General features: G+C 45.6%; 1 protein-coding gene across 1 annotated transcript; it reads left to right on the top strand.

Annotated features, from left to right (window-relative positions):
• The first annotated feature begins 885 nt into the window (after positions 1-885).
• On the top strand, positions 886-3,803 carry LOC112617513 (protein S100-A7-like). Its single transcript, XM_025374268.1, has 3 exons — positions 886-919; positions 2,499-2,656; positions 3,577-3,803. The coding sequence occupies exons 2-3, from the start codon at positions 2,516-2,518 to the stop codon at positions 3,739-3,741; spliced, it is 306 nt and encodes a 101-aa protein (XP_025230053.1). The 5' UTR covers positions 886-919; positions 2,499-2,515; the 3' UTR covers positions 3,742-3,803.
• Positions 3,804-13,735: the final 9,932 nt, after the last annotated feature.

Genomic DNA, 13,735 nt, shown 5'->3' with positions numbered 1-13,735 from the left:
AAAAACGCTGAAGACTTTCTGGGAAGTTAGTGCCATGGGGCAGGAAAGAACTTTTCCCACTCCCTGCCTCCAGGCTCATTCCACAGGGGGTCACTCCGCCACCCAACCTAGATAGTGGGACCTTGACCCCAGTCCCCCCACCTGAGTCCAGGGCTTCTGTGAGGGGCTGACCAATGGTTAGCAATGAAGGAACCCTGCTTCCCTCCCTGGACTTTGAGTTCCCGTAGGGCAGACCCTGATGTGACCCATGACCTATAGCACAGGGCACACGAGTAAGGATTTGATTTTGCCTCTTCTGTGTTCGTATGATGATTTGCTGTGTTTACCAGCTGAGTAAACTTGGGAACATCTCAACTTCTCCTTTCCTAAAATAGAGATTGCAGCACCTGCCTCTTAGGACTATGAGGGTTGAGGAGGATGCAGGAGCAGCAGGTATCTTGATGTCTGGACATTAGAATGCTCAGTACGCGGTGGGGTCGTAGAACAGGCTGTCACAACAATTGTGTGGAAGGACTGGGAGAGGGAACAAACAAGACCATGCTACCTTCAGGAGTCTGAAACTCCATCCTCTTTGGGTCCAGAGTCCCAGTGCTCTTTTCTCCCATTTCCTGACTTGCTACTACACATGCACTGGCTGCCTTACCCTCAAATCAAGGTTGAGCCAGGGAAGTCCCCAGGTGAGGTCTTGGGTGGGGTGGGACCTGGTGACCTGGCTCCCTGGTCAGAAACCCTGAGCACAGCCTCCTGGGTGTGTCCCACCCACCTGATGTGGGGCAAGGCTCCAAGAAACAGATGACAGAGGTGGCCCGAGGCCTCCCAGCCCCTGGGAAGAGCCAGGCTGAGCCTTATAAAGGGACAGCTCTTTTTCCAAACACACACATCTCACTCATCCTGCTCCTCGTGTCGCTTCCCAGCTCCGGTAAGTCTCACCTACCTCTTTGCGTTTTCTAGAAGTGCCCAGTGCCCAGTCTGCTGTGCTGCCTCTAGGAAGGGAAAGGGCTGTGGAAGAAGACTCAGGAGCCTGGGTCTAGGCCAGCTCTGCCATTAGCTGGGCTGTGTGACCTTCACTTGACACCAAAAGCCCACATCTGTACAACCAGGTGGCTGAACTAGACCTGTCCGTTGCTCCTTTGGGATCTCCTGAGACAACTCCTGTGGAAATGTCCTCAGTGGGACCTGAGCACAGGACCTTCCCTGTCTTCTTCCTCCCTGGATTCATCCGCGTGTTGGGGTCCCAGTTGTTGAATCCCCTCCCCAGCTCTGCCCCCACAGAGGGTGGAGGGCTAAGGATCCCCTGTGAATGCTTTGGAGGCTCTCCAAACCCCAAGGCCTGGGACCCTGACACAGCAGAGCCCTGGCCAGATGGCTTGCCCTTACCTGGGTAAGGTATTGAGCAGCCAAAGCTCCCTCACTCCCTACCACAACCTGCAAATTCTCAGGCACCCTCTGGGCACAGGGCTTGGCGTCTAGCCTTGGCCTCAGAATCAAAAAAGCTTTGGGTGGCTCCTCTTAGTCAGTTGCCAGCATGGCACTTTCTCCTGCGTTGAGAGGAGTTGGGGGTTTATTGTCAGACACCCACACGCGTTAGCCAAGGTCCTTTTCTGGTTCTTTGGAAAGTGTGGGAAGTGAGAGCTGCACTGTCCTATTTTTCAGGCTTGGGGTGCAGGCCAGCCCAGACTGACCACCGGCTGGACAATTTGCTTTGGGAAGTCAGACCTTCTTATTTAAACAGGGTCAAGCCTTGGTGATTCCGAGGGTGCAGATAATTCCCAAGAGCAGACATGAAGCGACAACCACCTCACTCCCATCCCATCCAGCAGCTTAAGAACCAGAGGGTTATGTCTGTTCCTTGTAACAGAGGCCATTCCCATTTCTCATTCCCAGGGGAATGCAGGAAGGGCCCCCCTGTGCTCGGGACAGGGCTGTGTTTCCTGTTCACACTCACGTCCATGCTCACATGTGCACCTGGAGCCTGCATGCACCGTGTCATGCAAGGCTTGCACTTGAGTCAAGGTGGGGCCCCCGGTGTCTGGTTCCTGAAGCAGCCCAGGAGGGTCGGAGACCAGATCACCAAGGCTATTGTCCTGCCCCCGTGACTCTCACCCCAGCTGTGAAGCTGGAGGAGACGGATTTGGTGCTGTTTTAGGAGTGGGGTCTGCCATGTGCTGGCTGAGGCTGGGGGGGTCCCAGCTCAGTTCTTCCATGTGTTGCTGGCCCCCGACTCTCTCTGCTTCTCCCTCTCCAAAGCTCTGCCCACAGCTGGACTTCCACCATCCACCTGCATCTCCTCTTGGCCCTGGCCAGGGTGGGCCAGGTCTCAGACTTGGTCCTACCCTCTCATTTTTGAGCAACTTATCCCATCACATTTTTAAAAATCGAGTTCCTTCTGTTCCATCTTAGGGCTGTTTTTCCTCGTCCTCAGCCCTCCTTCCAACACCCCCACATAGAGACCCTAACTTAAATGAAGGGGAAAAAATGATTGTCTTTATTTCCTGAAGCCTTTCTGAAAGCCAAGATGAGCAACACTCAAGCTGAGACGTCCATAATAGACATGATCGACGTGTTTCACAAATACACCAGACGTGATGACAAGATTGACAAGCCAAGCCTGCTGACGATGATGAAGGAGAACTTCCCCAACTTCCTCAGTGCCTGTGTGAGTCGGGGTTTAGCTTCTCAATGTCGGTTGGACGCTGGCATGACTGAGGATATATTTTACTATGTGTCTTTGGACGGGTCACCCTCATCCTCTGATTAAAACATTTCCCATTTGCAAATTTATTGCTTGGATCATATGGGAATCTAAGGATGATAGGCAAAAAAGTATGAAAATGGGAAAGAGTTATACAGATATAAATGAGGTTATGAGATGGTCAGCAAAGTGTGCAGCTTGAGGGCGGTGCACAGTCCCCTCCCAGTGCTCACTGACCCCCTCTCTGTGAGACTGAAACTCACATGCTCAGGTCCTGCTTCCCAAAGGCCCCACATCAACATCCTTGAGATTAATGGGAAAGCACTGGAAGTTCCATTGCTAGTAGAAATCAATAGCCCTCTTTGCAATAGACAAGACTCATTAGCAAATCTGAAAAAAATTGTGGGCTGCTAGGTACCAAAGGGTCTAGATGACCAAGAGTAGGGAACCCAGAAGATGAGTTTGGTGGAAAAAGAGAAGAAAGGAGAGGAGGTCAGAGAAAGAAGAGAACAAAGCATGAGGGCCAATTTGGGGGCCCTGGGGTAGAACTAAGGTAGCCAGTGCCCTTAAAGGCTGGGGACAGGTGAGAGTGAGGCTGGGACAGGGGACTGCTCTCCCCAAGGTCACTAAACAGAGCGCCTCGGGACAGGACCTGCCTCCCATCTGAGGTTTGAGACAAAAAGTCTCCCTAGAGAACTCCAGGGATAACATTCACATCCTCACCCCAACTTCACCCACTCGCCGGGCACTCTCAGCCCCGCCACGATGCCTATGCAGATCTAGGCATTTGTTTCTGACTCTGCCTCTGCCTCCTCCTCTCCCCTCCCAGCCCAAAACTTGTTTGTGATTGAATTTTTCTTGTTTGTACGTTTTTCTCTTCACAGGACAAAAAGGGCATACATTACCTGACCAATGTCTTTGAGAGAAAGGACAAGAATGAGGATAAGAAGATTGATTTTTCTGAGTTTCTGTCCTTGCTGGGAGACATAGCCACAGACTACCACAAGCAAAGCCACGGAGGGGCGCCCTGTTCCGGGGGAAGCCAGTGATCCAGCCCCACCAAGGGGCCTCCAGAGATCCCAGGAACAATAAAGTGTCTCCTCCCACCAGACACTTGCCTTATTTCCTTCTTCTCTTTGGTGACCTACATTGTCAAAACTGCCAATTCCAGGCTAACTTTGTTGAAGAATCCCCACCACCCCAATCCAGTGGGTCACCCAGGAGTAATGTCCCACCACCAATGTTCTCCCTGTGGTGTCCAGCAGCACTGAGCTGCCTCTCACACAGGTCCTGGTGTCTGCCTCTGCCCCACTCCCTAAATGCAGCCACCACAGCAGGTTACAGGTGGAAGCTGGTAGAAGGCCTCTGCCAGGTCACAGCAATGCCCCTCCTTGTCAAGGCATGGACCAGGTCATTCGGATGTATTTAGATACTGCACTGAGAAGGAGCTGGCATCTCTCAGTGTGCTTCTGCCCTCCCGCTCCCGCCCCAGCTGTTCTCCAGGGCTTGGGGAAACAGCAACCACTCACATAGGGATTCCTGGGTGGGATCAGGCTCAGGGCCCATGTGACTACGAATGGGAGGCTCAGTAGTTCCCTGAGGATGGGCTCCCTTGTCCTGTGGTCTGGGCTTCAGGGGCTGTGTCCTCTCCCTGTGCTGTGTGCTTGTGTGCATGTGCCTATGTGGGTGGCCCTGTGGAAGTGAGAGGGAGTCACCTTGAAGCTGAGCTGTCCTCCATGATGGTTTGCTCAATGCCAGGACTGGATTTCTGGTGATGAATGAATATTCCAGATTTTGAGGAGCTCAAAGTAGTCCAGGAGTCCAAATAAGGAGTCTGGCCAGAATAAGGCAGCACCACGGAAATGCCCTAAGGACTGACACAGAGAGCTCATGCTGATTGTGATGAGAAAGTGCAGCGCCTCTATCTGGCAGGTAATGAGTAGTTTGTTATTGGTAGTCTACTCCAGGCCAGTCACTGTACTATGGGCTGAGGATGCAGAAACAAGCAGGACACAGTGCTGTCCTAGCAGAGCACTGATGGGTCTCTCCATACAGGCCACAACACAGGGTTAATATTCACCCAGTGCCACTTCCAGGCCATGTTCTGTGCAGCCGCTCTTAGTATTCCTCCTTCTCTCTTACCACCCTGGTCAGTCTGCTGCTAACCTGTCAGTCAGGCAAACATTCTTCTTGGAGGAATCAGGCAACCATCTCAAAAATTCTCTTTCCATCCGACCAGCAGAAGTGTGTAGGATGGGTTATTTGCTCTTGTGAATGACTGCTGCACTCCACACTCACACCTCTCTTCACAGACCAGCATCTCCTCTCCTCATCAGGAATCTTCCTTCCTGAACATACTCTGCACCTCATTAGCATTCAGGACTGATCTGCAGTTTTCACCTCCAAATCCCAATGTCTGACCATTAGGTTTCTTCTCTCTCCTTCTCCCCCTTTCTCATTCTTATTCCACCTGTTCTTGGAACTCACAGAGACCTGCAGTCCCTGGGATTCCATTTTCTCTTCCCAGCCCCCTGCTGCCTTCTCTACGCAGCCTGCCCCCCATCATCCACCCCAGAATTGCTCTCTTTCCTCTCTTAGCTCTGTTGCCCACTTTCCTTGGGCCACACCTTCCCTGCAGATCTCCACCTAGAACCATCTTCCCCATTTTCCTCCTCTCTCCTCCACCAGGACTGCTGGTCACTGCTCAGAACCATCATGCCAGGGTCCCAAGGGTGGGTGCCTGACTTCCTGTCTGCCCAGCACTCTCTGAATCCCTCCTGTTCACCCAGCCGCTGTTATTCCAAGTATGCGCAACACACCGCCCATCAGTATATCTCAGTATTTCATGCCTCAATACCAATCTTCCAAACTACTGCCTCTGCCAGAAATGTCTTTTAATACTTCATCTGTCTCATTCACATTACATATCAAGATTGAGCTTTTTGTCAATGTCTCTTAGACATTTAGAGGGTGAACCACCATCCCTTCACCCCAAATTAATGATCTCTGCCTCATTTGCGCCTCCCTCACTCTGACCCCACTCCTACCATAGTGGCTGCATTACCTCAGATTCCCCTCGTGTCTTTCCATCCAGACTTGGAATCATGGGCGGAAAACACTGTTACCTCAGATCTCCTGGTTACCCAGCACATAGCAGTACTGGATCCCAGCTCATAATAAGTACTCTATATTATTTTTTATTATAAAATACTTTTGTACAAATTCTGGTCAATACCACTTCATGTAAACAGCAGTGCAAAATCTAAAAACTTCCAGCTTGGGAGGCAGCCTGTGCAGCTTAGGAGAGGACTCCAGAATGTGGAACCCAGAATCTGGAACTAGGCCAAAAAGAATAATGCAAATGACTGAAGAGCTTGACTCAAGCCTTGATCTCCAAAAAGAAGAGAGGGTCTCCCTGGGGTGCAAAAACAAATGATCAGTTTTTTGGATGTCTCAAATATGTTTGAAATTTATGGAGAGGTTTCAAGATGGCTGAATAGGAACAACTCCAGTCTACTTCTCCCAGCCTGAGCAATGCAGAAGGTGGGTGATTTCTGCATTTCCAACTGAGGTACTGGGTTCATCTCACTGGGACTTGTTGGACAGTGGGAACAGGACAGTGAGCCGAAGCAGGGTGAGGCATTGCCTTACCCAGGAAGTGCAAAGGGCTGGAGAATTCCCTTTCCTAGCCAAGGGAAGCCATGACAGACGGCACCTGGAAAATTGGGTATCTCCCACTCTAATACTGTGCTTTTCCAACAGTCTTAGCAAATGGCACACCAGGAGATTATATCCCGCACCTGGCTCAGAGAGTCCCACGCCCACAGAGCCTTGCTCACTGCTAGCACAGCACTCTGAGATCGAACTGCAAGGTAACAGTGAGGTTGAGGGAGGGGCACCTGCCATTGCTGGGTCTTGAATAGGTAAACAAATTGGCTGGGAAGCTCGAACTGGGTGGAGCCCACTTCAGCTCAAGGAGGCTTGCCTGCCTCGGTAGACTCCACCTCTGGGGGACAGGGCATAGCTAAACAAAAGGCAGTAGAAACTTCTGCAGAATAAAACATGCTGGACTGACAGCTTTGAAGAGAGTAGTGGTTCTCCCAGCACAGAGTTTAAGATCTGAGAACAGACAGACTGCATCCTCAAGTGGGTCCTTGACCCCCAAGCAGCCTAACTGGGAGGCACCTCCCAGTAGGGGCCCACTGATGCCTCATATAGCCGGGTGCCCCTCTGAGACAAAGCTTCCAGAGGAACAATCAGGCAGCAATATTTGCCATTCTGCAATATTTGCTGTTCTGCAGCCTCCACCAGTGATACCCAGGCAAACAGGGTCTGGAGTGGACCTCCAGCAAACTCCAGCAGACCTGCAGCTGAGGGTCCTGACTGTTAGAAGGAAAATTAACAACCAGAAAGGACATCCACACCAAAACCCCATCTGTACATCACCATCATCATAGACCAAAGGTAGACAAAACCACAAAGATGGGGAAAAACCAGAGTACAAAAGCTGAAAATTCTAAAACTCAGAGCACCTCTTCTCCTCCAAAGGAATGCAGCTCCTCGCCAGCAACAGAACAAAGCTGGTTGGAGAAGGACTTTGACGAGCTGAGAGAATAAGGCTTCAGATGATCAGTAATAACAAACTTCTCCGAGCTAAAGGAGGATGTTCGAATCCATCGCAAATAAGCTGAAAACCTTGAAAAAAGATTAGACTAATGGCTAACTAGAATAAACAGCATAGAGAAGACCTTAAATAACCTGATAGAACCAAAAACCATGGCACGAGAACTATGTGACGCATGCACAAACTTCAGTAGCTGATTCAATCAACAGGAAGAAATTGTAGCAGTGACTGAAGATCAAATGAATGAAATGAAGTGAGAAGAGAAGTTTAGAGAAAAAAGAGTAAGAAGAAACAAACAAAGCCTCCAAGAAATACGGGACTATGTGAAAAGACCAAATCTATGTCTGATTGGTGTACCTGAAAGTGACGGGGAGAATGGAACCAAGTTGGAAAACACTCTTCAGGATATTACACAGGAGAACTTCCCCAACATAGCAAGATAGGCCAACATTCAAATTCAGGAAATACAGAGAATGCCACAAAGATACTCCTCAAGAAGAGCAACTCCAAGACACACAATGGTCAGATCCACCAAAGTTGAAATGAAGGAAAAAATATTAAGGGCACCCAGAGAGAAAGGTCGGGGTACCCACAAAGGGAAGCCCATCAGGCTAACAGCGGATGTCTTGGCAGAAACTCTACAAGCCAGAAGAGAGTGGGGGTCAATATTCAACATTCTTAAAGGAAAGAATTTTCAACCCAGAATTTCATATCCAGCCAAACTAAGTTTCATAAGTGAAGGAGAAATAAAATCCTTTACAGACAAGCAAATGCTGAGTGATTTTGTCACCACCAGACCTACCTTACAAGAGATCCTGAAGGAAGCACTAAACATGGAAAGGAACAACCAGTACCAGCCACTGCAAAAACCTGCCAAATTGTAAAGACCATCAATGCTAGGAAGAAACTGCATCAACTAATGAGCAAAATAACCAGCTAATATCATAATGACAGGATCAAATTCACACATAACAATATTGACCTTAAATGTCAATGGGCTAAATGCTCCAATTAAAAGACACAGATTGGCAAATTGGATAAAGAGTCAAGACCCATCAGTGTGCTATATCAGGAGACCCATCTCACATGCAGAGACATACATAGGCTCAAAATAAAGGGATGGAGGAAGATCTACCAAGCAAATGGAAAACAAAAAAAGGCAGGGGTTGCAATCCTAGTCTCTGATAAAATAGACTTTAAACCAACAAAGATCAGAAGAGACAAAGAAGGCTATTACATAATGGTAAAGGGATCAATTCAACAAGAAGAGCTAACTATCCTAAATATATATGCACCCAATACAGGAGCACCCAGATTCATAAAGCAAGTCCTTAGAGACCTACAAAGAGACTTAGACTTCCACACAATAATAATGAGAGATTTTAACACCCCACTGTCAACTTTAGACAGATCAATGAGACAGAAAGTTAACAAGGATATCCAGGAATTGAACTCAGCTCTGCACCAAGCAGACCTAATAGACATCTACAGAACTCTCCACCCCAAATCAACAGAATATACATTCTTCTCAGCACCACATCGCACTTATTCCAAAATTGATCACATAGTTGGAAGTAAAGCACTCCTCAGCAAATGTGAAAGAACAGAAATTATGGTAAACTGTCTCTCAGACCACAGTGCAATCAAACTAGAACTCAGGACTAAGAAACACTCAAAACCGCTCAACTACATGGAAACTGAACACCCTGTTCCTGGATGACTACTGGGTACGCAACAAAATGGAAGCAGAAATAAAGATGTTCTTTGAAACCAATGAGAACAAATATACAACATACCAGAATCTCTGGGACACATTTAAAGCAGTGTGTGGAGGGAAATTTATAGCACTAAATGCCCACAAGAGAAAGCTGGAAAGATCTAAAATTGACACCCTAACATCACAATTAAAAGAAGTAGAGTAGCAAGAGCAAACACATTCAAAAGCTAGCAGAAGGCAAGAAATAACTAAGATCAGAGCAGAGCTGAAGGAGATAGAGACACAAAAAAACTCTTCAAAAAATCAGTGAATCCAGGAGCTGGTTTTTTGAAAAGATCAACAAAATTGATAGACCACTAGCAAGACTAACAAAGAAGAAAAGAGAGAAGAATCAAATAGATGCAATAAAAAATGATAAAGGGGATATCACCACCAATCCCACAGAAATACAAACTAGAATCAGAGAACATTATAAACACCTCTATGCAAATAAACTAGAAAATCTAGAAGAAATGGATAAATTCCTGGACACATACACTCTCCAAAGACTAAACCAGGAAGAAGTCGAATCACTGAATAGAGCAATAACAGGCTCTGAAATTGAGGCAATAATTAATAGTCTACCAACCAAAAAAAGTACAGGACCAGACAGATTCACAGCCGATTTCTGTCAGAGCCACAAAGAGGAGCTGGTACCACTCCTTCTGCTCCTTCTGAAACTATTCCAATCAAAAGAAAAAGAAGGAATCCTCCCTAACTCATTTTATGAGGCCAGCATCATCCTGATACCAAAGCCTGGCAGAGACACAACAAAAAAAGAGAATCTTAGACCAATATCCCTGATGAACATTGAAGCAAAAATCCTCAATCAAATAATGCCAAACCGAATCCAGCAGCACATCAAAAAGCTTATCCACCATGATCAAGTGGGTTTCATCCCTGGGATGCAAGGCTGGTTCAACATACAGATCAATAAATGTAATCCATCATATAAACAGAACCAAAGACAAAAACCACAGGATTATCTCAATAGATGCAGAAAAGGCCTTTGACAAAATTCAACAGCCCTTTATGCTAAAAACTCTCAATAAATTAGGTATTGAAGGGACATATCTCAAAATAGTAAGAGCTATTTATGACACACCTACAGCCAATATCATACTGAATGGGCAAAAACTGGAAGCATTCCCTTTGAAAACTGGCACAAGACAGGGATGCCCTCTCTCACCACTCCTATTCAACATAGTGTTGGAAGTTCTGGCCAGGGCAATCAGGCAGGAGAAAGAAATACAGTGTATTCAATTAGGAAAAGAGGAAGTCAAATTGTCCCTGTTTGCAGATGACATGATTGTATATTTAGAAGACCCCATCATCTCAGCCCAAAATCTCCTTAAGCTGATAAGCAACTTCAACAAAGTCTCAGGATACAACATCAATGGGCAAAAATCACAAGCATTCTTATACACCAATAACAGAAAAACAGAGAGCCAAATCGTGAGTGAACTCCCATTCACAATTGCTTCAAATAGAATAAAATACCTAGGAATTCAACTTACAAGAGATGTGAAAGACCTCTTCAAGGAGAACTACAAAACACTGCTCAACAAAATAAAAGAGGACACAAACAAATGGAAGAACATTCCGTGTTCATGGATAGGAAGAATCAATATCACGAAAATAGCCATACTGCCCAAGGTAATTTACAGATTCAATGCCATCCCCATTAAGCTACCAATGACTTTCTCTACAGAATTTGAAAAAACTACTTTAAAGTTCATATGGAACCAAAAAAGAACCCGCATTGCCAAGACAATCCTAAGCCAAAAGAACAAAGCTGGAGGCATCACGCTACCTGACTTCAAACTATACTACAAGGCTACAGGAACCAAAACAGCATGGTACTGGTACCAAAACAGAGATACAGACCAATGGAACAGAACAGAGCCCTCAGAAATAATACCACACATCTACAACCATCTGATCTTTGACAAACCTGACAAGAAATGGGGAAAGGATTCCCTATTTAATAAATGGTCCTGGGAAAACTGGCTAGCCATATGTAGAAAGCTGAAACTGGATCCCTCCCTTACACCTTTTACAAAAATTAATTCAAGATGAATTAGAGCCTTAAATGTTAGACCTAAAACCATAAGAACCCTAGAAGAAAACCTAGGCAATACCATTCAGGACATAGACATGGGCAAGGACTTCATGTCTAAAACAGCAAAAGTAATGGCAACAAAAGCCAAAATTGACAAATGGCATCTAATTAAACTAAAGAACTTGTACACAGCAAAAGAAACTACCATCAGAGTGAACACTCGACATACAGAATGGGAGAAAATTTTTGCAATCTACTCATCTGGCAAAGGGCTAATATCCGGAATTTACAAAGAACTTAAACAAATTTACAAGAAAAAAATCAAACAACCCCATCAAAAAGTGGGCAAAGGATATGAACAGACATTTCTCAAAAGAAGACACGCATACAGCCAACAGACACATGAAAAAATGCTCGTCATCACTGGCCATCAGAGAAATGCAAATCAAAACCACAATGAGATACCATCTCACACCAGTTAGAATGGCAATCATTAAAAAGTCAGGAAACAACAGGTGCTGGAGAGGATGTGGAGAAATAGGAACACTTTTACACTGTTGGTGGAACTGTAAACTAGTTCAACCATTGTGGAAGACAGTGTGGCTATTCCTCAAGGATCTAGAACTAGAAATACCATAAGACCCAGCCATCCCATTACTGGGTATATACCCAAAGGATTATAAATCATGCTGCTATAAATACACATGCACATGTATGTTTATTGTGGCACTATTCACAATAGCAAAGACTTGGAATCAACCCAAATGTCCATCAGTGACACTGGATTAAGAAAACATGGCTCATATACACCATGGAATACTATGCAGCCATAAAAAAGGATGAGTTCATGTCCTTTGTATGGACATGGATGCAGCTGGAAACCATCATTCTCAGCAAACTATCACAAGAACAGAAAACCAAACACCACATGTTCTCACTCATAGGTGGGAATTGAACAATGAGATTACCTGGACTCTGGAAGGGGAACATCACACACTGGGGCCTATTATGGGGAGGCGGGAGAGGGGAGAGATGGCTTTGGTAGTTATACCTGATGTAAATGATGAGTTGATGGGTGCTGATGAGTTGATGGGTGCAGCACACCAACATGGCACAAGTATACATATGTAACAAACCTGCACGTTATGCACATGTACCCTAGAACTTAAAGTATAATTTAAAAAAAAAAAGAAATAGGAAAAATGAAACCAAATTTAACATGGTACATATCAGTAAATATATTAAAATTAAATTGAAAAAATAATACATTATCACAGAAAGCAATTATGCAGCAAAAGAATAAAGTAAAATTCAATTATATACTGCTTACAAGAAGCACAACATATATAAGAAAAAAAAAAACTCAATGATAAGAACACAAGCCAACCAATTAGAAAATGGGTCAAAGACCTGAACAGACATCTCATCAAAGAAGACACAGCAGGTGATAGATAAGCATATCAGAAGACGCTCCACATCATAAGTCCTCAAGAAAATGCAAATTAAAACAACAATGAGATACCAGTACACACTTATGAGAATGGCCAAAATCTGGAACACCGACAACACCAAATGCTGAAGAAGGATGTGGAGCAACAGGAACTCTCATTCACTGATGGCAGGAACACAAAATAGTACAGCCACTTTGGAAGACAGTTTTTGGTGCTTTCTTAAAAAACTAAACATACTCTTACCATAGGATCCAGAAATCACACTCCTCGGGATTTACCAAAAACAATTGAAAACTTATGTCCACACAAAAACCTGCATACAAATGTGTATGAATATATTGCACAGTGGTGAAGTCTGGGCTTTTAACGTAGCCATCCTAAATAGCAAGCATTGTACCCACTAAGAAATGTCTCATCCTTCACCCACCGCCTGACCTCCTGCAATTCGCAGTCTCCAGTGTCTATGATTCTACTCTCTAACTCCATCTGTATGCATGATGTAGCTCCCACTCACACGTGAAGGTGCACAGTATTTGACTTTCTGTTTCTGAGTAATTTCACTTAAGATAATAGCCTCCAGTTCCATCCATGTTGCTGCAAAAAGCATCATTAAAATTCTTTTTATGGTTGAGTAGTATTCCTCTGTGTGTGTGTGTGTGTGTGTGTATCTTTTGCCACTAAAAGTAATATTGCCATCATATGGGGAAGTGGGAGAGGGAGAAACAGGTCCCCCAATTACATAAGAACTGACAGAGAAGGAACTTGAAGGAATATGATGGGTGGAGAAAATAGGTCCCACCTAGGGAGACATCACACCAGCTCTATGGAGCCCCAGAGTGCTTAAGGGGCTGGCACTAAATGAACCAGGACCTCTTATGGCCTACAAGGAACATTGTAAGAGGATAACAGAAAAAGTGCATTTCAGTGATTCATCATCTCCCTTTCCTCACCATGCCCCAGGGACTCCTATGCCTTCACAATTCTCTTGCCCCTACCTGGGTCAGCCTTTCCACAGCAGGTTAGGGCACATTATAGCCAAGGGCACAGCTCCCAACTCCTACACAGGCTGTATTGCATAGGAGAAGGAAAAACGCTGAAGACTGTCTGGGAAGTTAGTGCCATGGGGCAGGAAAGAACTTTTCCCACTCCC

Source organism: Theropithecus gelada, unplaced genomic scaffold, assembly GCF_003255815.1.
Source record: "Theropithecus gelada isolate Dixy unplaced genomic scaffold, Tgel_1.0 HiC_scaffold_217, whole genome shotgun sequence".
NCBI classification, from domain to species: Eukaryota; Metazoa; Chordata; class Mammalia; order Primates; family Cercopithecidae; genus Theropithecus; species Theropithecus gelada.
The sequence above is the reverse complement of the archived record's forward strand: the minus strand, read 5'-3'. Positions and strand labels throughout refer to the sequence as shown.